Source organism: Adelges cooleyi, unplaced genomic scaffold (assembly GCF_023614345.1).
Source record: "Adelges cooleyi isolate 19-005CV unplaced genomic scaffold, UGA_ACOO_1.1 ACOO_flye_CR_arks_rails_tigmint_CR_PRNA_376, whole genome shotgun sequence".
NCBI lineage: Eukaryota > Metazoa > Arthropoda > Insecta > Hemiptera > Adelgidae > Adelges > Adelges cooleyi.
Genome location: NW_026096053.1, coordinates 2,925,300 through 2,950,535, shown reverse-complemented (window position 1 = coordinate 2,950,535; position 25,236 = coordinate 2,925,300). Strand labels below are relative to the sequence as shown.

Sequence of the window (25,236 nt, the reverse complement as noted above, 5' to 3'; positions counted from 1 at the left end):
CATTATGTCTAGGTAAATATCATGTTTTGGCAGTAGGTCAACGTGAAATTATCTTAAACAATTTAATATCTAAATGGAATTTATTAAAAAATACGGCAATCCTAATAGATGGCAGGCATTTGACCATAAATCATCTAATCGATGCCGATGGCAGCGTAAACACTAACATCGAAGATTGTTTAAATCTTGCTTCTGTGCTTTTAAGTTGTAAGTACATCACATTCTTAACAAAATTTGTCTTGTTAGGCCAAAGCGCAATCGATTTGTGCAAAGAAGAAGGCAGAAATGTTGGCCAGATGATGTTGGTTAATTGCACCAGAGAAATCGTAAAGGAAATCAGTTGCGTTGCCGGTACAATGGCCGAGAGTATTTTGTCTTTCTTCAATGAAATTTCGCCAAAAAAAACAGACAATCGCTTGTTGTACGTCGCTTTGATGAACCTGAAACTGTATTCTGACAAGATTAACGTTATGCCATTCTTAAGTGATACTAGGGATGGCGTCGGTATGTCCAAAATTAATAGTGAGTTGGACGAAATTGATTGGCTACTTGCTTCAGTCAACAATAAATTTCAAACACATTCGATTAAGTATTGTTTAGCCGAATCTCTCGACAAAGTGTCAAGAAAACTCAAGATGGATCAAGATACTCTAGATCAAGTGATCCACAATAAAAGGACATATACCGGTTGTCTAACGGCGATCATCGACGTGGAATCAGCAATTGTCGAGTTGAACAGAACTCTAGGGTTCAAATATCACGAGGGAAAAAATGCGGACACAGCAATTTGTGATATGAAGACTATTTGGCAGATACTAGAATCACAGCATTTACTAAAAAATCCGACAGCCGTGATGTGGTCAAACGAATTAAGACCAGTATCGGACATCATGAAACAGGTATTTATGCGGCAGAGTAGATTGAGTTATGCGACTATTCAAAAATTAACGCTGGATGCTTTGGCCGAAATGTTTTTTAAAAAAATGTTATACGTAATTGAGGATTTGTGTAACACTTTTCGAGACAATCTATCGCAGCGAAAAGACTTTCTGGCAAAATTAAAAGACATCCTGTTTCGATTTTTCGCCACTAGGGTATGTGAGCTATTCGATTGTTCAAAAACTTCATACGGAGAAAATATGACGTTGAAGAATATTTTAACGAAATTTCCTCTGTCCGTAATGTCCGCAAGTATGGTCTCTGTAATAAATATGCTTGATAAAATCATTTCTGAAAATAATATCACAGAACAATTTGAAAATACTTGCATGGACATAAAACGAATTTTGACGATGGAATTGAACGAGCACACTGTGATCTTCGCCGACGACGAAATCACAATAAGCAATGCCGGTGACTCTGGCGAGATGTACTTGGATTTGCTAAACGACTTTGTCGAACAGGTAATAACGATCAGTCACTCGGTGGAAAGGTTATCTAGAAGCAATAGTCAGTTATGGCATATTACGGATTTCGAAGAGTCTACATTAACCCACGAGGTTACGCCTGCGAACGAATCAGTCGTCAAACACGTTTGTCCTTTAACTGTGCACTTGATCGAGTTCTTTACCATCAACCAAAAGCTTGGAACGCTATGTTGTCCAAGTATCGATTGCTTGAAACGTATCAACGTTGTCGGGAAAGAATTTAAGAAACGATTTCCGTCAATTTTGAACACTTTCTATTTATTGTTACACAATGCGCCTAAAACTGAAAATTTAAACGTACGGAACGCTTTAGTTCTAATTAGTTTGTATTTAAACAACGTTGGGGTAGGCGAACGCCCGTATACAAATTATATGTCTGTGGAACATTTTAAACGGTTAAATTTACTGATCGTGAACCAATTAGAGTCGTACGTCATTAACAACTGTAGATTGTACAGGACCGTGTCGGTGGACAATTTGTTGGCCAATAATCCATTGGCGGAAGATTTGAAACAAATTCTACTTTCAAAATGCGATAAGATTTCGAGCTTTAAAATTAAATTTCGCACCACATTTCCCAATGGCACTGGTAGTTGTGACGTTGACATAGACCACGCGTCTTACGCCTCACTAGTTGAAGGTAAACGGATCGACGGTAGTCCTTTGGTAGGTTTCGACGAGATAACATTTCTATGGAACGGCATCAACAGACCACTCAAACACATTCGAAAAGTGGTTATATTTGACTACAACGCCGTTTTGTTTGCCAAGTACCAAATGCTGGTACAAAACGGGGTCACCGCTATTCTGTTCGGATATATTTTAAATATTTTGAAAGCGTTAACTACGCTTTCAGTGAGTTTTAGCCAGAACGATTTTTCCTCTATTCGCCAAAATTTGGATAAATTCGAAAATATCGTTTTCTCAGTTTCTAAAAGCAGCACACCTAGTCTTGTTTTCAAACTACTACGCTTGTACTTAAATCTACATCTAACATACAAAAGCGTGCTGATGTTTTTAATAGAAACCATAGAAAATAAATTGAAATCATTTGGTATTGATTTGCCCGCGTACAACTATACGATTTTAAACTATAACACTGTTGAGTACAATGTTGTTCAAGACATTAACGAAGCATTTTTGAAACCTTTGGACAACTTTGTCAACTATGAACTTGCACCCTTCGCAAAAGATTTTTACTGCGTTGCACAATATATGATGTTGCACCTTAACTAGATGTGTGACATAAGTAAATGTTTTATTATTAACAAGTTTGTATTGTGTGCATTAATCGTGTATTGAATTCATTAAAATCATTTTATACCGATATATATATATATATTATATTGTTTAAATTTTTCTTATTATAAATAGTATCTTTTTTTTATATTACACTATTTTATTTTGATATATTTGACCACGAAACCCTATTTTAATTACTGTTATTGGTCAAGTAACTTCCTCAGAAGGTGTAGTGTTACAAATATACAGGTAATGTTGCGTGTTTATGAGTGTTAACCTTGAAGGCTCAACGCTGCTACCATGAGATGGTTTCTTGACGAACTCGCTAATACTTAAATGTATTAAGATCTAACTAAAATGATTTTTCTTGCGATCAAGATATTTAAATAGATTTATTTATTTTTATTGAGTAAATAATGTTTCTAACTTTATTATTTATCATGCTTACAGTGGTACAAGGCAAAAATTACGAATTATCTATTATTTTGATTTTATTTTCGAACACCAAAAAGACTTGTAAATAACTGAGTGAAGTATGATTTGTATACAGCTATTCATTTTTAAAGGATTTACTATGTAAATTTGATGTAATGTTTTAATTTTCTACGTTCATGTGTTCTTTATCAATTCAATCAGTTTAAAAGTCAGCTGACTCAGTGTACTCTTATATAGGTCAAATAATCTTACCAGTATCAAGTTAAGCTTTGATACATGCCTTGATTGGCCACGATTTAAGACAAATAGCAGGTATCCTCAAAACAATGTCTTATTACGGATTAAAAACACTATAAAATATCAAGTTATATGTGCATTTTTTTTGTTTTTTAGACACTTGAACAAATCAAAAACAAAGGAATCATATAAGGTAAGCGAATAACAGTTATACAGTTTTGTAGTGCTCGGGTAAAATTATTGTATCTGAACCCACAATAATATTTTAGTAATTAATAGAATATGGAAATAGCTTTAAATATAGATAATACTATCGATGAATATTTTAATTTATACATAAACTATTGTTAGAGACTGAAAACAAGAAATATTAGGGTTAATAATTTACTTAAAATATTTGTTTAGATAAATCAGCTTTACTATGACACTAAATAAATTATATTTGTTGTGTATACTAATATATAAATTTGATTTGGTCATTTTACTGGCACCAAAAGGGTTTAAACATACATTAAACATGCATAAATATACATTTTAATAGTCTAAATTATCAGATCCAAATCAGATCAAAGATTATTGACTGAAATTTTACAATAATTCTTAAAAATTAAGCATGCCTATAGTGACAAGAGAATTATTATATTCAGAGTAAATGATACTTGTATATTGAGTTCAAAACAGATTTTTTGTTTTAAAGCAAACGTTTTATATTATTACTTTACCAATAAACTAAATAAACCCATATGAATGGTATTGAATTCAACTATGCAAATATAATCGAATATCTGCTTGTATCAAATTAAAGCTGAACATGCAAGTTTTATGAAATATACTTTGTCTCTTTTTGAACATTTTTGTACTTTCTTAGACTAAAAAATATAATTTAGAGTTAACCATAGTTTGTGTTTTTAAGAGGTAGAAAATATTTTAGATTTTAAAGGAGATTAATTGCAATTGAAATTTTCAATTTTCCTATATAACTGATATAACGTACTTATAGATAATATAGTATACATAATAGTTATCATTCAAAGATTCTATTAATGAATTTTATAAGAACACTTTTTTTAAGTTTATTTATTTTAATTTTTAAAACAAATCTAACGAGAATATATTTTATATTTTGACAATGAAATTTTGGTAATTTATGGTTTAGACACTAGTCTTATCGTACTACTTACAATCAATATCACAATAAAAAAAATTAGTAATTCATTTTGACAAACAAAAACCACGTGAGTTAAATAACTCCGTATTTTTTTACTTAATTATTTAAAATACAATTTTCGATTAATATAATATAATAATATTGAATTAAATAATAAATAACTACTTTTGTTAGTATTGATTTGAAGTGATACAAAACGTGAAGCCAACTCAGCGCCTAAAGTCTTACGGTCATATACTTAGCAACGCAATACAAATGTTCTTTGAACGGTTTTAGTGTATCGTCTACGAAATTGATCAGTGGATTTAATACCATTTCAGAAATATTATTTTCATTTGCATCGAGTAGTATATTATTCCTCTTTAAAATCTCATAGTACTTCGGTAAGCCAATACCGTATGACATTACTGTTTTTTCTATCGTTTCTTTTATGATGTTAGATTTTTCCTTGGAAATCGAGCCGGGTCGCAAACTCCATTTAAAGAGATTAATTATATAACTAGGTGAATCAATTTTGGATACCGGAAACACGGTATTGGCGAAATTGTCAATTTTTGAATTTAATAGAGCGATTTCCAACAAATGTAGGTTGTTATTGTCGCCTGCTGTTATCTGGAGAATATTCAAGAGGTAACCAAATAGTAAAGAACTGACAATGTTTAGTACCAACGTTTGGTACTTAGCGAACGACATCGGGTTGATGTCGGTGAGAACTTTATTTCGAATAGATTTCATATCCAATAAATTATCGTTCCACGAAATTTCAAACTGGTCTATGCATATCAGAGGACTATTCTCGTCCTTAGGACTGCTGACGATCACTTCGTGTGTCACAGTGCTCAAACCGAATGTACAATTTTCAATCGTCAACCCAAAGTTCAGTTCTATCGACCATAACATTTCTTTACACATTTCGATAATAGTATTTCTATACCCTTGGATAGCGTTAGTTCTTAAATCGTATAACTTGGTAATTTGATGATCTGAAATATTACAATTATTAATGGCATAGTTGTCTAGCTGATTAGAGATAAAACCGTTCAATGCTTTTAATTGCTCGACGGGTACGGACGAGGGATCGTATTGCTCACAGTGCCTTTGCAGGTAGTTTTGTTCGAGTTCAGCTTGTCGACCGACACTGTTTAAGTATAGCAGTGTTAGGACCAAAGCGTTTTGAATGCTGACGTTTTCTATCTTGGGTGCCAGAAGCGTCTGTGAAAATAACCGAATGGAAATCCATTCGATTTTAGAACTAAACAAAACTCCAATATCTTGTATATGCTTAAAACACTTTATTCTCAAACTCGCTGTCGTTATATTAGTACAAATCTGCAAAAGTTCGCGGTTCAAGTCGAACAATTCGATTAATTTAATAGTGACATCGCAGACTTCAGTGGTTGCTAAATCGTCGGTATTTTTGTTAGGCTCAGGAATTGGATCGATATCTGCGGCGTTGTGCAGTAGGCTGAAACTATGGCCAATGAGTTCAATCGGATTTCTAATCTTGATTAAATCTTCAACCAAGTTGTCTAACGATTTCAAATGAGCCACGGGAAAACGGACCGTTGCAGTAACATCATCACATTCAACAGAACCCTCTTTTATTTGTGTCTTCAATAATTCCATAAGCTCTTCACCGATTCCGTCCCAACACTGTCGTTCATTAATGGTATCCATCATGTAATCAACAATGTTCAATGTTACAGTAACGTCAGCAGGGAAACTAATAGCACGTAGTTTCAACAAAATAGCTTTCAAAGAGTTCCAAAAATTTATATTTTCAGCCTGTTTAGAGCTTATATCGGTCTTCTGTTCAGGAAAAAATAAGTTGGAAATAAAGCAATTTTCATCACCATTCGAATTATTGTTTTGTATAGATGGTTCTTTGTTGTGTTGAACGGTAGCCTCGCATGCCACTTCAATGGCCTTTGAATTAATCGAATGCAAGTTCAGCCATTTTTTTCTTAGCGATTTTTCAAATGCCCTTTGGCATATTTTGGTATTGTCGATTTCCTTGATGGATAAACACGCTTCGCCGACAGCTGGTAGATCTGATAAGCACAATTTTATCCAATTTTGTTTTAACGTTGTCAGAAAAATATCCGGACATGACTTTACAATTTTAGATTGTTCTGTAAGTTTGATAAATGACAATATAGCGTTTAACGTTTTAGTGTACAACATACAGGTGACTGGATGTATCATTAATAACTGAAATACAGCTTGATTCGCCGTTCCTTTGTGGGATTTTATTCTTTCCACAAATGTCGGTACATCGTACATTCGTTCTAACCAACGTACTCTTATTGGTTTCTCCGACGGCAGATAATTGTTAAGTACTAAATTAATACTCGGAATTATGTTAAACGAGGCGACATCGTCAGACATAATTTTAATCTTGTCGTCTAAGAATTGCTTACACCCATCGATGATGCTATAACTAACATGTTTAATTAAATTTTTTTTTCTAAAAGTTCTACTCGTGAAACTCTGTCGCAACGAACACGGCGATGGCCAACAATGTCCAATTATAAAAGTTTGCGTTTTGTTGTCGACTGCAAACAGCAATCTGTCAATATAGTCAAGTTCGTTAATTATTTGACTTTCTTCTTTGTTTAATAAATCCAATTTAGAGTACACTTCATTTGAGTATAGTATGATAGGAATAAACGCGTCGTATAAATACCTATAATTTGTACTATGCTGTAAAAGTTGATTAATGTGTATTAAGTCGTTTAACATTACTAAGACCACAAATGCGACATTATGTTGTATATGGCTAATGACTATATCTACACAATATACTAAATAGTTTAACGTGCCATTTTGCCCTATCTCTCTGCACTCGCTTGTAATGCGTTGAACTAAAAAAATGAACTCCCTTATTTGACTAGCATACTTACAGGACAAAACAAATGATAATTGACTGAGAATTGTTTCGAATTTCTTTTCGGAAATGATGACGATTTCCTCGAAGATTGCAAGTATATCATCTACGGTTATGATATTGTTTTCATCTATAATCATGATGTTTTGCATAGATCTCCATCCAGGTAGGTTGGTTATGTTGAAAATTTTGGTAACGCGATTATCGTCTGCATTTGTAATTTTATGGTTAGTTTTCAATGCAAAGAACAGCAATAATCCAAATGCTAATTTCGAAAACATAATTTTTTTTTAGGTGTAACTGCTGGTTCAGAAGGATTTGTTACTATAGATTATGTCAGGCTAGGTTAAAGTAATATATTATACAACGTTAAAGTATACAAATTAAAAAAAAAAAATCAAGCCTTGATTGTACATAGGTAATTCAGCTGTACAATACATATTTAGAACAAAACCCAAAGTGTTACTTAAGCACATTTTTTTTTGCTAAAACCCATTTTCGAATAATACAAAATTTGTCTGTGATGACGTCTAGTTGTTTAGTAATCACCTCCAAAATTGTAAAATAAATAGACCCGTAAGGTTGGAACATATTTTATCATAGCATATTAGTGTGTTCTTATTTTTTCAACAATAACTTTGGAAATAGCCAAAAAAAAAAACACACTTTTTGTTTGTTACTTAGTATTTTTTATGACGTCATCTTTAAACAGATGGTTTTCGTATAACTTTTTAAGTTAAGCAATTACGTCTTTAAGCTGCTCATCTAAAATGTTTTAATATTTTTCTTATGCAAACTCTAATTGAAACACCGGTAACAATTTTATCATAAATGTTTTATATGATAATACTAATAATAATAATTCACCTAGTTTTTGTCGCAGTATATATATATATATATATATAACTTTTCTCTAACCGTATTCGGAACTCCAAAAAGTGTGAGCTGCCAAACCACACAGCAGACAGTTCAAAATGAATACACATAGTTTTTAGTTAATTAAAGCAAAATAAACATTAGTAATCGTTGCGTTATTTTGAGTATGTGTAAAGAGCAACATAATATAAGGTGACTGAAATACAGTTGTTTCTGTCTCATTTTTAAAAGGGGGTCCAACGACGACTGCAAACTATAAGTTGTTAGGTACTGTGTATTCCGAGATTCAAATAAGTCAAACAGTTTATGGACACTTTCGCCTAATCGTTTTAATAAGGTCTTAACAAGAGTTAGTATAAGAGATATGCACGGTACCAGGGAACAGACGTGATTGGAAGCATTGATTATAAATACTTATATTTATAATCAATGTTGGAACACTGAATCCATTAGATCATTAGTCATTGCCATCAGATTAGACGTGTACACTTCACCAATGTTAGCAAAAAAAAAAATTATTTACATTACACTAATAACAAACCATGTTAACACATTTAAATGTAATGATTTTTTTTTTCATAACTCTACCAAATCTACAGCTTAGCTTATGTTCAGAATGTTTTAGGTCCAATACAAATTAATATAAAACTTATTTCATTTTAACCCCGAAAAAATAATTTTTTTTTTATATCAAGTACTCGTATTTATTAACATTTATGAAATTTTTGAACTTAAGAATTTGGCCATATTGGTCGTAAAAAGTATTTTGAGTTTTTGTCTTGACACCTCGTTTTTATGTTTTTTTTTGTATTATCTTCAGCCACCAACAAAAATGATTAATTAATCAGTTTATAATGTAAAATGATCTCAGCTTTCTGAAAAAATTTAGATTTTTTTTTTGAGTATTAGAAAGTCATTAAAATTGAGTTTATAACTTAAAAAGTGGGTTTTTTCGTGTTGTCCAAAATATGACAAAAATGATTTTCCTTTAAATTCATATTTTCAGTGAATGATTTAAAGCATTGATTGATTGATAAATACCTATAATTTTATTTATAACTAATGTTAGAAGCAATACACGTGCTGCTTACAGAAACAAATACCAAACTTCATTTTATGCTCAGCGACACCATGAAAAAAAAAATTAGCCCAAGTACACGTTTTTGAAATTTGTCTCGCATAATATTGTTTAGCTTTGGGTTGTATGATTAAAAAAAAATCTATGTATAATTAATTTACTAATAACTAATATATAGTGTAAGTTAAAACCTCGATTGTAATATGAAAAAAAATTACAATTTACTTTTGTTTCTACGCAATATGGTTTTTTTTAAATTTTCTTTTTTTGACAATGTGTATGTTATACACTTGTAAGTAGTGTATTAAAAACAAAAATAGTCTTAAAGAATATAAATGGACTAAACACGGAAGCTTGAGTATACGAAGAAGAAGAAATAAAAAGATGGATAGCATTTTTAAAACCTCGTCATGGTTAGAGACGACTGAGACTGAGACAACCAAGATATTGAAAAGCGGATGACAGTTTTTGATGGAATAAACACTTATAAATGCCTGCTGAGCTAAAAAAAAAATACATTAATAAAATAACATTTATTTTCATAAGTTCATTGAATCGTTAAATAGTGTTACAGACATTAAGATGATTTTTAAACGATAAAATATAGAATTGATAAATGAAATTATTAATTATGACAGTGATACAAATTAGTATTTATTTGAATAATAATATAATGACTAGGTATTAATAAGACGTAAACATAAATAAAGCAATATGAAACTACAGTTTAAGTGTCATGTACTTCGCTACGCACTCAAACAGCTTTTCGTATGATTCAAGAAAGTCGTCTACAAAACTAGTCATTGCAGCTATGTATGAAAGCTCAGGATTTTCTGTAATATCATATATTATTTTATTTTTTTGTAAGGTTTCGTATAATTGGTGAAAGTCGATTCCAAATCGTGTCACTTGTTCAATAACTTTAGTTTTTAAGATGTATGCTTTATCTTGAGAAATGCTATTGTATTTCAAAAACCAGGAAAATAGGTGATAAATATAATTGACAAAACTGTTTTCGGAACCTGGAAAAACGACTTCAATGAAATGTTCGACTTTTTGTAGCAATTGGTCTATGTCATCATCGTTCAGACTCAAATTGTTTACTGCTTCCGTAAAGTTCAACATGTAACTGAACATAACGGAAGTAACAGCGTTGGGAATTAAACTTTGGTATTTAGCAAAAGCTGTCGGGTTGATATTTTTCATGACTGCATTTTGAATAAAAAATAATTCTTTTACCTCTCCATTCCAATTAAATGGTACATATTTAATAATGGTGAGTGGACTCTCTTGGCGTTGTTCTTCTACGATAAGTGATGTGAATAGTGCTTCTTCTATAGTTAAATTACAATTTGATAAAAAGCTGTTTGATGTATATGTTTCGGAAACCAACGTGCTAATGAATGCTATGTTATTTTGTTGTATCTCAACTAAATAGTTTGTTGTTGGTGGCATTTTGATTTGTAATACTTCAGTATTATACATTAGAGCGCCACAGTTGTTGATGACATATTTTCCTAATTGATTCAGTATTAACAAAATCGAAAGCTCTCTGAATTGTACAGAATGTCTCTTAGATGGTTTATAGTAAAATATCAGGCTATCTTTTTTCATCACGTCATTTAAATGTAACGAAATTAACAATAGTGCGTTTCGTATGTTCACATTTTCAACTTTCCTAGAACGTTCTATAAGTTCGAACACATATCTCTGTATCTTGGAGAACTCATTTTTCCATGCCTCAAAAATGGGGTCAACTTGTCTGTAACATTTCGCTTTTTGTACCATTAGCGAGAGGCATGCTCGCAAATGAGCATCGTAGAGGGTGAAAAAAGAAATCATTTTCGTCGTAAGGGTACACATACTTTTATCAGCTGAATTGTCAATTTCAGTAGCGTACATGGCAATTTCATTTCGTTCGACACCGCTAGTAGTCTTAAGGAGCTCATTGCTTTCGCTGACAGCTGCGATCGAAATCTGAACATCAACTATACCTTCGACAAAGCTGTTGAACGAATCCAATGCAATGTCATCAGACACTGTAGCTGTTTCTTTTGCGGTGTGGATGCTGAAATGTTTTAATCCTATTTCCAATAGCCCTATAACGTCTTTTTCGGCTTCACTTAAGCGGTCGTTTTGCATGGCTTCCGTAATGAACGTATCGAGGATTTCCTACGTGGTTCTTAATTCGACTGGTAATTTTAGGACATGAGTTTTCCTCAGAATTTTAAGCAAGTTCGTCCAAAAATCCTTTTTGGACTCCGACGATTGTAAATTGTGAAACGAGTTCTTCAATTTGTCATCGAGTTCAACTTTATTTGCACTAAATACGGACGAGCACGCAGCCTCGATAGCCCCAATATCTATCTCAGTAAAATTTAACCTTCTACTTTTAAGCTTATTAAAAAAATAGGTTTGACAACATTGTTTGTCTTTTGTTTTTCTGATACCCTGGCATGCGTCTTTGATTTTAATTAAGTCCACCTTAGTCAATTCCAACCAGTAATTTCGCAAGGTGTTTAAAAAGTTGTTCGGACACAACCTATCGTCCATCTCGATGTTCAACGAGAATTCAACAGTGTCAAGCATTTTTTTATAAAGCATATCTGTCACGGCTTGTAGCGTGGACGCCTGAAGAGCGCCTAGATTTGACGCTTTGTCTTGCGATTTAACTTCAGCTACAGTTTTGGTTATCTCGGTAATGTTATCGAACCAGAAAATATTTATAGGTTGACCGGTCGGTTGTTGTAAATGTAGTGCTTGCCATATTAAATCTATATCAAATACCGTTGTGGTCTTGCACGATTCTGCATTGCTGTCTATACCTAGCGATGTGTGATATTCTGAGTTGAAATATGTTATATAAGGTTCCATCCTCTCGCCGATCTTAGTATACATGGGTATGTTTTGAGATTTATTAAATTTTCTGATAAGTTCATTCTGGTTTTTTTAGGTAGTTTATGCGAAAGACATATTCACCCTGACAACTATGGAGAGTGAAAGTCTGTACTTGATTGTCAATATTGTGCAAAGCCATTGAGAGCTTACGGAGTTTAGCATTTATTTTTTCTAAATCTGTCCCGTCCTCGCCGTTTATGAAAGAAACATTCTTACTGTGTTCGAGCTCGGTAAGTAATTTAAACGTCATCAAATCTCCGTACAATGAGTTGTTCGCGGTAAAGTTTGGTGTCATGCGGTGAAACCATGTCAGCGAGTTTAACATATGTGACAACATGGAACCGGCGTCGAAAACATTTTTTAACACAGACTTTGTGCATTTGAGAATATAATCGGCGGAGCCATCAGTTGTTTCGGTCAAGCATTTTTCGATAAACAACTGCGCATAAGTAATGAATTCCCTTATGTTTCTGGAATACACACAACTTAGTATAAGCGACAGGTGTCGTGTTTTTTTATCGGTCACTTGGTCGTACACATCTGTTGTTTCGCCTTCTGGTTTGAGGACCTTGTCAATATTAATAGTCTCGCCTTGATCTATAATGTTCACCGCCTTGAACGTTTGCCATTTGGGTTGCATCACTAAATTGTTGAACAAAGCCACACGATCATTATTGTCCACTGCATATCCACGAGAAATGCATAAAAACCAAAAAATCAAAAAACGAATAAAAAGTTTCAAGTATATGTTTCGCTCGTCAGAGTTAGAATGAATATAATGATAAAATTAATAATTGAATATTTTGTTTTGTTTCTAGGCCATATTTTTTAGAATACTTTGATGTCAACGAACTATTTGCTTTGGGTACTTTCAGCTAGTGTGTACATTATAAAGATAAACATGTTTGGCATCGAAGCAAAATAGTTTATACAAAAATGAAAACACCTATGTATATACTGGTTAAAGTTGGTTTGGGGTATATTTATTGTATCATGGGAAAAAATAATTTGGTTATAGTAAATGGTTTGAAATATCCTACAAAATAGTTGGATATACTATAATATTGTTGTGTAAAGATTATTGAGAAATTTATATATATAATATATATACTGAATACCTAAATAAGTTTCAAAACTACGCTAAAAAAATTGAAGTAAAGAAGAAGTGGTCATCCTTTTTAAGGAAAATGGTTTTTGATAATTGTTTGGTTCTTTAACGTATATTGTTTAGTTCGGAACGTTTACGACTATTTTTGAATAAGTTATAGCGCGCTGTAATTTTTAGTTGAATGATATGTAATGATTTGGGTGTTTTTCTCGATTTTGATGAGATAGGCATGAATTTTTTAAGTCTTTGGATCAATAAAGTATCATTCAAGTACGATGTCAGATCTACAGACTTGCTACATGAAAAAAATCGGTTCAGTGGTTTAGGAGATATCGTGGACCAAACACACAAAAAACAGACAAATAATAAATACAATAACAACACATTTTTGTAAAAACAACATCTTGCCAGCTACGCATTGCCCTAAAGACCAAACTATTATTTTGACTAAACAAAACAAACGACATTTTTAAATTGAAAACCCAGGTAAGACAAATACAACTGAACTCATAACATTGAAAATTCACAAAAACAAGTTCAGATAATATTGTTTTAGCGGTTGTAAACGGTTTTTAATGCGAAAATAAAACTTATTGTTTCCATATTTTTCTTAAACTAGTAATCTACATAAAAAACTAGGTCAGCTCAAAACACCCGATAAATAACAAAAAGTTTTAAAACTAACACCTTAGAATTTATCTCAACAATGTTTGACAGTTTTAGATGCTTTTACTTATATATGTATAATAATTTAGAGTGACCAAGCCCATATTTAAGGGAGGGCTCGGAAGGGCAGTTGCCCTAGCAGAAATATTACAAAGAGGTTTAAGGGCGGCAACATTTTGGTTTTGAGTTTAGGGTCACGTGCCACAGTTTAAAAAAACTGAAGCTGTATAAAAAAAGCATTAGTGGAAATAATAAATGAAAGTTATGGAAACAAAATGAGTGTGGTCATTTTCAGAGCTAGTTAAAACAATTAACAATAAAAACCCTCCAAATAACATAAATAAAATGAGTAAATTCATTAAGGAAAAAAAACTACTTTTCCATGTGTGTACGTTGCTCTCCGAATGTTTTTTTGTACTCCTGATACCAACTGTTCAACGGAAAGATCATTTTCTACATTTCAAAGAATTAAAACGTATTTAAGATAAACCATGTCATCAGAAAGAATAAATAGTTTAGCCATAATAAATATAGAGTCATCCATAACCAAAACAATTAATTACGATGATATTATTAAATCATTTGCATCGAAACGTTTTCACAGCAAATTTTAGAAAACCCTAGAAAGAAGCTAATAATTCTCAAATGTTATAAAATTATAAACTTTTTGAATATTTTTATGTTTATATTATTATGATTTTTATACATTTTTAAAAATAATATATTGGTGAAGCCTGAGTTATATTTTATGTTTACAATGTATTTAGAGAGGTTTTAAGGGTTTAACTCCCACTAAGTTCTTACTCACATCTAAATGAATTTTCATGATGTTTGTTTTTTTATGTTTAATGAACTTCTGAAAAAAAATTCTGTAAGCCGCTTTTCTGAACTTAAAACTAGCTACGCCTATTATTTATAAAGTGTAATTTGAGTTTCATCAAACCCTGAATGCTTATTAGTTACTGTTTAATAATACTAAAATAATAGTTCTATAATCAAACACTTAATACATTGCGCTGGTTTCTAAAATAACTATAAGAAATATAATTTTTATCGTTAAAATTAAAATTAAATTTTTAATGCTTGTAGGGTAGACAGAAAGTGAGAAATTTGAACGTTCTCTATATTTAACTAGTTATAACTTATAATTTTCTTGTATATGTCAAAATGTAAAAAAAGTGACCAAAAATAGTGTATTGTGGCTTTAGCATACGACCAATTTTAGTCTTGTGCAAAGTACAGAAAATAAAGAAACAACAATGTACTCTTTATAACCAATTTTTTTTTTGGGAGTGGGGGGGCAAATTTTGGGTTCCCCCTGGCGTCTATTTTTTTAATACGGCCGGAATTTAGATAAACGAATAATTATTTATTTGGCCAAACCATTGTGCAAAGACCCTTCTCAACCTACCCATCTAGATTAGTGATAAGTAGAAGATAAACTTATGTAATAAGTGAATTAATTGCACTTTTTAGGTCTTATGTAAATACAGCTAACTAATAATGTTAAATAAATTTAACAAATCAGGGAAATTCTACTGTACAAACTAACAATACGATTTTTTAATGTTTTTATAAAGGTAAAACAAATCTGGAAATATATTTCTGAAAATCTGGATAGCACATGTATGGTCGTTTTAGAATAGTGTGAAACATTATATTGATAAACCTATGATAAAATGGTATGAAATATGATCTATCATGATCATCGTAATGGCACGTATAGTATATTATTATTATTATTATTATTATTACTCGACCCAACTACATAATATACATATTTATACCGACGCTGTATCAGTTATTGAATAGGTATTAAGACTAGTAATAAGCAATTGTGTTCAGTTATTAATTACAAATTCACGGAGTCTAACAAAATTGGAAGTACCAAAAGGAACAATACATATGTTGCTTACGAGAAAAACAAACAAGACATAAAACTTAAAGCGTGTTTACGAATTCATGCGATGAAAAACAGCGGGATGATTTATACGAAAACAAACAGAAACTTTTTATCCTACACGTCTATAAAAATGTGTGCTGTTTAAATACCAGTAGTCCTACATTTTAAGAAACGGCGAAAACAATATATTCAAAGTGATTGTTTTGCCGAACAGTATGGTGTCAAACCAATATTAATACCATTAATTTGCCACCATTACAAATGTCTAAAAATTTAGAACGTAAATAAAAATAAAAGTTATAAACTATGGTATAACTCACAAGGCGAATGATGTGCGTGTATTAATGGTTATCTCATATCACTACAGTCATGTTTTCAACGTTTTTGTTTAACTTGTTACTGGTTTTTACAGTATGGACTCCCTTTAACCATTTTGTTCTGTCCGAGGACACTCTCAGCACTTTGAATGCAGCTGTGAAATTGAACGAGTTGATCAAACAGCCTAAATGGAGCAGAGTACAAAATGTTAGCGATCGTATCATATACGATGGCAAACTCATACAAACGGAACATGCTTTTATGTACTTAGACCGAGAAATTATTCCGATAGATATCTCAAAAGAATGTACAGATCATTTAGTAGTACGACCTATTTCAATCATGCTGAGCTGTGAGTATGCAAAACAAATACGAGAATACGTTACATTAGTCCAATGCATTATTGCCGAGTGTAAGGATCCGAAGTATAATAACGGTGAGTCCAGTTGTGAAACTTTATTAATAGAAGCTATAAAATGCACCAAATCCATGGTAACGAACATGTTGAGTAGTTTAACCCATTTTTATCACATGTCGCAGAAAGCGACAGACTTTAGACAAGTTTACGTCGCTTTGATGACACTTAAACTGTATACAGAAAATAATTTGCACATCAAAGTTGAAAACAAAATTGAAGAAATCGAACGATTGACATTGTTGGTTGACCTCCGAGTACAAACATTTGCTGTCAGCCATTGTGTGCCAGCACATCAACCGTTATGGTTAAGTGAAATCAACAAACGGTGTCTACGAGTGAGGTCTTTATGTATAAATAGTGAACTACCGAAACCGTATATTGAATGTCTTAGCGACTCAACGACAAGTTTTGTGAGTACATTTAATTCTGAATATTTTGCCGATCTTGGGTTTAAAGGTTCAGACCTCGACATTGTTCACACGACAGCCGACTTAGATGCTGTGTGGCTATTCCTCAATTCACAGCAGCCGGAAGGTTATTCAACACGGATCCGTTGGTCGAACGATGTTAAAGAGATAACAGAGATAGTTGACATAGTTAAATATCAGTACGACACTAATCAACTCGCGGCTTTTCAAAAAGCAACACTGAAAGCGGTCGCTCAGTTATTTTACAAAGAAGTATCAGATACTATCGAGGCGACGTTTAAAGTGCATGGAAATTTGGCAGACGAAGGACTGTGTCCGTCGACCTACTTACCCACGTTGACTAATTTATGGCCCGGATTGAAAAAATTTCAACTGGCAGCTATTAAAGAAGCTTGCATTTCTCTTAGAGGAGTGAAGACTGACGAAGAATGCAAGAAAAGCTATCTGAGTTCGTTGGAAAGAGTATGGTTGAATTTTAGCAGTATAAACGTTGAGGCTATCACTGTGGCATGTAATGCTATTATCCTACGTAATAGTCAGACTGAAGCAAAGAACACCACGCTTGGGTCGGTGTATTTAAATATCCGTAATTATATCAAGTCTAATAAAAATCCAAAATTTTGGGAAGATTTGAAAGTTATATTTGAAAAAGTCCGTTTCGCTTTGCCAAAGGAGACAACTGAGACGTTGGAAACGATTTTGGGATACATAAAAAACAAGCGAAACGTGAACGAACAGCAGGTTATTAAATTACTGGAATTAGAAATGAAAAATGCCATTGCAGACTTTGCTGAAGACAACCAAGTCAATGTGGACCCAAAAAACTGCTTACAGACCCTTAATGAATTCAAAGGATACATAATAAATAATAAGGAACCTATCCTAAGAGTCAGTCTTAACAATGGCTTAATGTGGAGCCCCTCCATTTGTGAGCTGCCCAAACTGTTAATAAACCTCACAAATTCCGATGTGTCCGACAATCGGTCAAATGAGAAATTCTGCCGGCTGTCTTTCAAAGTCATTAAATTGTTTAAGATGTATAACGAATTTGTTTCAGCGAATTTTCCGGCGAGGTTCTCTCAAATGATCGTTGGGAGCATAAAACATTTTGCGGAAAATCTTCAACCTCTATTGCCAAAGCTAGTGAAAGTGGTGTTTCGCCATATGTTAATATTACTGAAACCGGAAACCGTCAACCTCAGGAACGCATTGATTTTGCTAAAAGTTTACGTAAACGATAAAGGAATGAGCGCTGAAGGCAAGTATGATCTATGGCGATCAGACGAGTTTCAACGGTTGATTTTGTTGATCATAAACCAAATGGAGATTTACATAGTACAAAACTGCGTCATCAATGAATATCAAAAAACAATTTGGCCCGACGAGCCAAAAGTTAGGCTACAAACCTTCAAGACCTTATGGTTCCATCCATTTGAGTCGTTTATAACCGAGATAGACAATGAACTCCCCATTCTAGAAAATATTACGGCGATCGACGAGTGCGAGGTCAGTATGAATAATGCTACTTTTGAAAAACTCGTAAACAACAATCATCACGAAAATAGTCCGTTGAATTGTATTAAAAAATTCAGGTTCAAGTGGAACGAATCATTTGAAACACTTGAAACCATCCGAACGATGGTTGTAACAAATTTTAAATTGGAATCGTTGACCAAGTATCAGGGTTTGGTCCAGAATAGCTTGATGGCCATCCTTTTTGGTTACATACTTAATATTTTCCAAGCTGCCAATCGGCCATCAGGGATTTTCACTACAGAATATAAGCAATTGATCTTATCGAAAATTAAATACGTCGGTGAAATTGTGTACCCCGGTTCCAAACCTGAATCTCTAAAATTCATTATTAATACTTTCTTCTGGTCTTTTGAAGGCGACAACATTTCCCAAGATAAGTCAAAGATTTTGAAAACAAAAATTGACAGAGAATTGGCTTCTTACGATATCGATGAAAAAGGATACTATTCTACTTTGAAACAATACAACATAATCAGAGATAAAGGCATAGAGGGTATAGCCAAGTATATTACACCATTGGAAGAATTTGCGGACGAATGGATTATGTTTGTTAAAAAGGACATGAACTGCGTTAAAAATTGCATGATGGTAACATTATAAAACCATTTCTTTATATATACATATTTGTTAATGTTATATAAATATTATAACAATTATGCTAACAATTATATTAATTTATAAGGATTAAAATGAGTAAAATATTGTAAAACTTGACATATTTGTAATGACCAGTTTAAAAATAACCAACAAAATAGTGAAAATACTCGTAACTTATCAATTTATTTGTTATATTTCCAAGTTTTTGTTGTGCCGCTGTAATTTTTCAGACCTTTACATTGTATTTCAAAATAATTAAATTTTTGGCTGTAAAACAATTATAATACAACAATTCTTTAACTATAACACACGTAGTTTTAATATTTATTTGTAATTGGTCAATTTTGTCGATCGTTTGTAGACACAATAAGTAAATAGATCTAGACTGAGAAATGCTAGCCAAGAAAAACTTAAAAGTAAAAAAAATGGTTATAATATTTAGGAATTTATTTAACGTAGAATCTTATTTTACTTTTTTTAAAAACTGTGTATATCTATCATTATTTGAAATTGAAATGGTAACTTATATGTTTTGTTAAGGTTTAAATTAAAATAATTTACTAAACACTTTAAATGATCGATAACTGGGTTTGAATAGGTAATTATTTTTAGCTTCGATGCGATAGGTGTTTTAAGTAAAATGTTTAAAATTTAGGACGGGAGGAAGGTTTGTAGGAAAGGGTTTGAGAAAGGAGTGTAGTATTATTATTATTCTCGCGCATTACTCAACCACATTTCACGTCCAGTCCTAAATTTTGATCGTCATAACTTCAAAATTAACTATTCAAAACTGGTTATCGACTAGTCAACATTTAACATATAATTTTTTTAATTGAAAAGTTAATTAAAAATATACGTTACCGTTTAAATTTCAAAAGTTGATTGAGCTATGGAAAATACTACTAGAGCGTAAATACAACTAAAATAAACAAACATTTTTCCAAAAAAGAAAATGTACACAATTTTTTTAAAAAGATATTGTTGTACGCCAGACGGATCACCTTGTATTAAGTCCTGAATAGAGTAGATAACGATTTGTCAACAAATAAAGACAATAGAACGAGATGGTAGCCAAATGGTGTACCACGGAACTAGAAAAAGACGAATTATAAATAATTGGCATCAAATTGTTTGACAGTGGTTTATTAATTTTCAAATTAAATATCTGATTCGACTTCACTGTCTTGAATATTATTATTTATTAGTTTATACTGATAAGTACTAATAACATCATCGATCTGTCCACCATTACGTTCTCAATTAAGGCCCCTGGATACCGACCGTTTTTTCAGCCAAAACACATCATTTTTTGTCCATTGCACAGGCCGAACCAATGATCCGATTAGCAATCTAAAAACAGATATGAATTTGTCATGAAGTTTACTTGAGATCGGTCAGAGTATTTTTTTAATTTTTAATTTCAACCCTTTCCAAATTTTATTTTAAAATTTGAAATTTTATAAAATGTTCAAACGTGTTTTATGCGTAGCAGAAATGAGATATCAAAAAAGTACGCTGATCGGTCTCAAGTAAACTACATGACGAATTAAAATTTGTTTTTAGATTACTTATCGGGCCACTGGTTCAGCCTGTGCGATGAACAAAAAATGTACTATTATAGTGACTAAAATGGCTTTTACTCATAGACAAAATAATTTAAATTAAAAATAATACCATAAAGTTTATACAAATTAACCGGTTAATTAATTGACATTTTCGAAATTTATTAAAACCACTTTTCTTTTAAATATTGCCTATATAAAACTCCTTAAAAATGATCGGTATCCAGGGGCCTTAAGCATATTTTTATTAGTCTTAAAAATGTCTGATCCTTTTTTTGGTCCTGATGGCTTCCCTAATATTTTACTAAGTCTTGTTTATATGCATCCACTATTCTCAATAATTAATTGTTTAGCCGTTCATTGCTTTTAGAGATTTTTCCTAAATTTTTATAAATTCTTAGTTTATATGTTTTTTTTATGTGTCACATTATTTTACTGTACTTGATCCTTTGCGACGTATGTTTAATAAATAAATCATTTTAATAGCTTCATTTTTTTGCCTTACATTGCTCCTGATATATGTTATGTTTAAAGAAGAAAAATAATTATAGCAGGTATACGAAGTTGGCGCTGTTTTAATGTTTTGATTTCTGCCTTTTCCAACTACGAATCACGTATGGACAAAAAAAGCGTTTATTTAGCAAATCTATCCAACGATATAGTGCGTACTTACAAAATAAATATTGGTAAAAAAGAACAATAGGATTCGACTATATCGAACAAATACTGAACATGTTGTTTCACTAGGCATGCTATTTACATTTTAGCCGAAAAATCAAAATATGTAATAAATAATGTAAAACTACGGTGGCTTTATCAAGTGTTTTTTTTTTATTGGTGTACTAAGTACAATGTACGCATCTGAGTACAGACTCTACTGACGTAAGCCTAAATAAACATTACTGTTTTTGTATTTTTGGTGTAGTTAAGCTATTTGTTTTTATGAGTAGGTATTGCTTCAAGTCCGCCCACATCGTTTATTGTGAAAAATTACAGCATACTACAATACAACATGCAAAATAAAAATTATAACAAAACACAATACATCTCTAACATATACAATTGTTTAAATATATAATTTTTATTTTATACCACGAACTAAGATAGTATCTTAGTTAACGTTAAGTAAACATCTTTGAGTAGATGTTTTACACACACATGAAAATCCCACAGATATGGCCGACGTTGACTTCAAATCTTTTCACTAGTTAATAATCTATACATATATCTGTGATCGCCATTTTGGTCTATAGCATCGCTTATCTGTATATTCTAAAATCAACGGCTTTTCTTTTTATACTAAAAATTCCAAGTTTACAACAAATCATTAAACGTTGACAATTTTATCGAAATAAAAAAAAAAACAAAATGAAAACACCTGCAAGATTATTTATTTATAAATATATATTTATAAGCAGCTCAAAGTACTACACTGATCGGGAATCGTCGCTTTACTCCTAAATCAAACAGACAATCAAATTTTACTAAGGCAAAATTAACTATTTTTTTTCTTATTTTACTACCATCAACAAAATAGATTTTTTTTTTTTGAAAATTTAAAAATTAAAAAAAAAACTTAAACCCAACTGTACTCATCTCATATTTGAACTATGATGAAAACAGTATCAAATTCTATATAAAAAAAAAATCAGCCATTTTTCAGCTGAGCCTGCAACCACGCTAGAACATTTTCATGTCTCGTTGAAGTACCAAATAAATTTAGATTAGTTGTGGAATTATAATTTAAAAAAAAAAATACATGGAGCTTCCAGTTACAGCATAAGGCCAAGGAGGTTAAAAAATTATGTACAATCAAGTTTCTGGTTAAAATTGTAGTGTTAATTATCTGGCCAAAAGTAACTTAACATAGAGAATTAAACTATTTTGAATTTATTATTCATTTCTATTTTGAACGTTGAACGTTGAACGTACAACATATCTCTTATCTCATATCAGATAACAGCGTAACGTTTTTTTTGGTAACACTTTTTTTCGGTTATGTACCGGCTAATTCTCACCCCCATCTCCCGTCCCCAACCCCATCTCCGTGTGGTAACGCTTTTTTTCGGTTATGTGCCAGAGCTAAGACATGAAAATGTCAAAAAAATATATCAATAAGTCTCCACGGGTTGTATAATATATACATAGGGCGATTCATAAAATGATACAATATGTATAAATTATTTGAATCGTTAGAAAGTGAGTTTTTTGTATTATTTCGCACATCGGCGAACGTGTTTAAATAGTTCACGTTGAGTTCAAACGTAGGATTTTTTAAATTTAAATATTGTTGATCGAATTCTTTTGCCGTATCGAAAACCCAAATTGTTTTTCTCGCGTTAACTCGAAAACACGAGTTTTTTCTTTTAGAAAAACGCCTGTTTATGCGATTTGATGTGCGTTTCTATTTCCACTGTTTACATAAATGAAAAGTATTGTACCTAACCGTTTATATAAAAAATGTGTACACGTTCAACAGACTGTAAACACTATTTAGATACCTACCCATATTGAGCTTGCTTTATAATAATGTGAACCTAACGACGAAAAACTCAAGGTCCTTTAAAATTTCATGGCCTACCTGACTTGTTAAAGATTTTCTAAAATTATGAAAAAACGATCTATGCGAATCATTTCTGGTTTTTTATCATACAATGATATTTCTAGGTCTATGTAATTTTTTCTTCTTTCTGCAAGATAATTTAGGGAGGGGTTTTTGGAATCTCTCATCTAGCTACCTCCATATTAATTTAGATATGCATGCTAACATAATGTAATAACGAAATTAAAAAAGCCAGTACAGTGGGGTCGGGGCATAGTGGGGACGGTGAGGTCACAGGTCTACAGATTTTATTATAGCTGAAAGTGATAAAATCACTTTTAAATAAACGCTTCGATGCGAAGCTATGGATAGTATGTTCAAACCAGTTATAGTGGTATAATTGTAAAGTTGCTACACGAAGAAATCGGTTCAGCGGTTTACGAGATATCGTGGGTCCAGGCACAAAAAATAAAAAATAAAAAACATCATTGTAAAAACAATACCTTCTCAGCTCCGCACCTAAGCTAAAATAAAATTAATCAACCTTTTTTTTTGAGTTTTACTTTGGAAATAATATATTTATAATTGTATTTATTAAAATTACTATCAAATCCTATTATATCTTATTATACAATCTTAGATTTTATATATTACTACTATATTAACCGTAAGGGATTTGTTTTTTTTGTGGACTGTGCTTTAGATACATTATACATATTTTGATATGATATGATTTTTAACTGATTCTATGTTAGGCTCTCGATTTTGGCATATAGCGGTTGAATTTAGTACCACCTACATGGAATGTTGAAAAAATAGAAATCATCGAGTTCAATTCGAAAACTCGTAGAAAAAAACAAATAGAATTCAGGTCGTCTGATCTGCATGGAAATATTGTAGTGTTGGCTAAGACATATAAGATATATTTTAGTTAAAACTAAGAAAACCTTATTTAATAAAAAGTATTTCTTCTATTATCCCACAGTAATTCAATGACTTATTACTGATGATTTTATTTTAACGTGTGTAATCGTTAAAACCAAGTGTTAAGAATAAGTTTGTACAGCATTTTTTTGTAATATTCAAAAAACAATATTTTTTGTCGTTTGCCAATTTATGAAGAATTAATTTTTTTATAATATATTTTGCTGAATCTGATAATTTATGTTCTTTTATTTTGTTGTTTGTCAGAAAATTTATTTAAAACATACATTATTGTTTTTTGACTAATCAAATAATACGATAGTGTACTAGAGTCTAGACAGTAGACATATTGCAATGCAATGTTTTGTAGGTATATTTTAGTTTAGATGATTAAACGATTTTTATAGTTAATATTTCAACTATTTAAAAATCATTATGCCTACAAACAATTGTACTAGTACTTATGTGTACATGATTGATGCACTATATTTTAGTTTCATTACTAAGTAAATAATATAACATCAATTATATAATACGTTAGTCTAGTCTCAAATATAAAACCGTATACAAATTATAAAGAATAGATTAGAAGTTCTAATATTATAAAATGTACAAGACTTTTAAATTTGCCTCTGCTTAGTTATCGAAGGCGAAAACGATTTAAAAATGTGGTTTATAAAGGAATAAAGATTAATTCTAAAAATATGATGACAGAACAATAAAGTAGTCTTTAAAAAATGAATTATTCGATTTTCGATTTAATCAAATAATATTAAAATATGAAGTAAATGTTGATTCACTGAAGTTCCGTTTTTTTTAGTTTAATATTTTGAATAATATCATACATTTAAACTTGATTTTAATATTATAATTACTTAGGTACCTACTAGTATTTTAAAAAAAGAACATATAAACAAGTTTGATTTTGTACGATGTGTCTACCTTTTAAAAAAAGTTTAACAATATTCTAAACGTAAATAACTAAC

General features: G+C 31.5%; 2 protein-coding genes across 2 annotated transcripts in view; both read left to right on the top strand.

The window, feature by feature from the left end:
• Positions 1-25,236, top strand: part of LOC126840789 (ADAMTS-like protein 1) — a 204,442-nt gene that overhangs the window by 39,054 nt on the left and 140,152 nt on the right. The gene's annotated exons all lie outside the window — the stretch shown is intronic.
• LOC126840791 (uncharacterized) lies at positions 16,100-21,154 on the top strand. The gene is made up of 2 exons (XM_050576735.1): positions 16,100-16,257; positions 16,338-21,154. Exon 2 carries the CDS (start codon positions 16,505-16,507, stop codon positions 19,223-19,225), a length of 2,721 nt encoding a protein of 906 aa, XP_050432692.1. The 5' UTR covers positions 16,100-16,257; positions 16,338-16,504; the 3' UTR covers positions 19,226-21,154.

Excerpts from the sequence above, each read along its gene's own strand:
- LOC126840791 (XM_050576735.1), top strand. The coding sequence starts at position 16,505 with ATGTACTTAGACCGAGAAATTATTCCGATAGATATCTCAAAAGAATGT.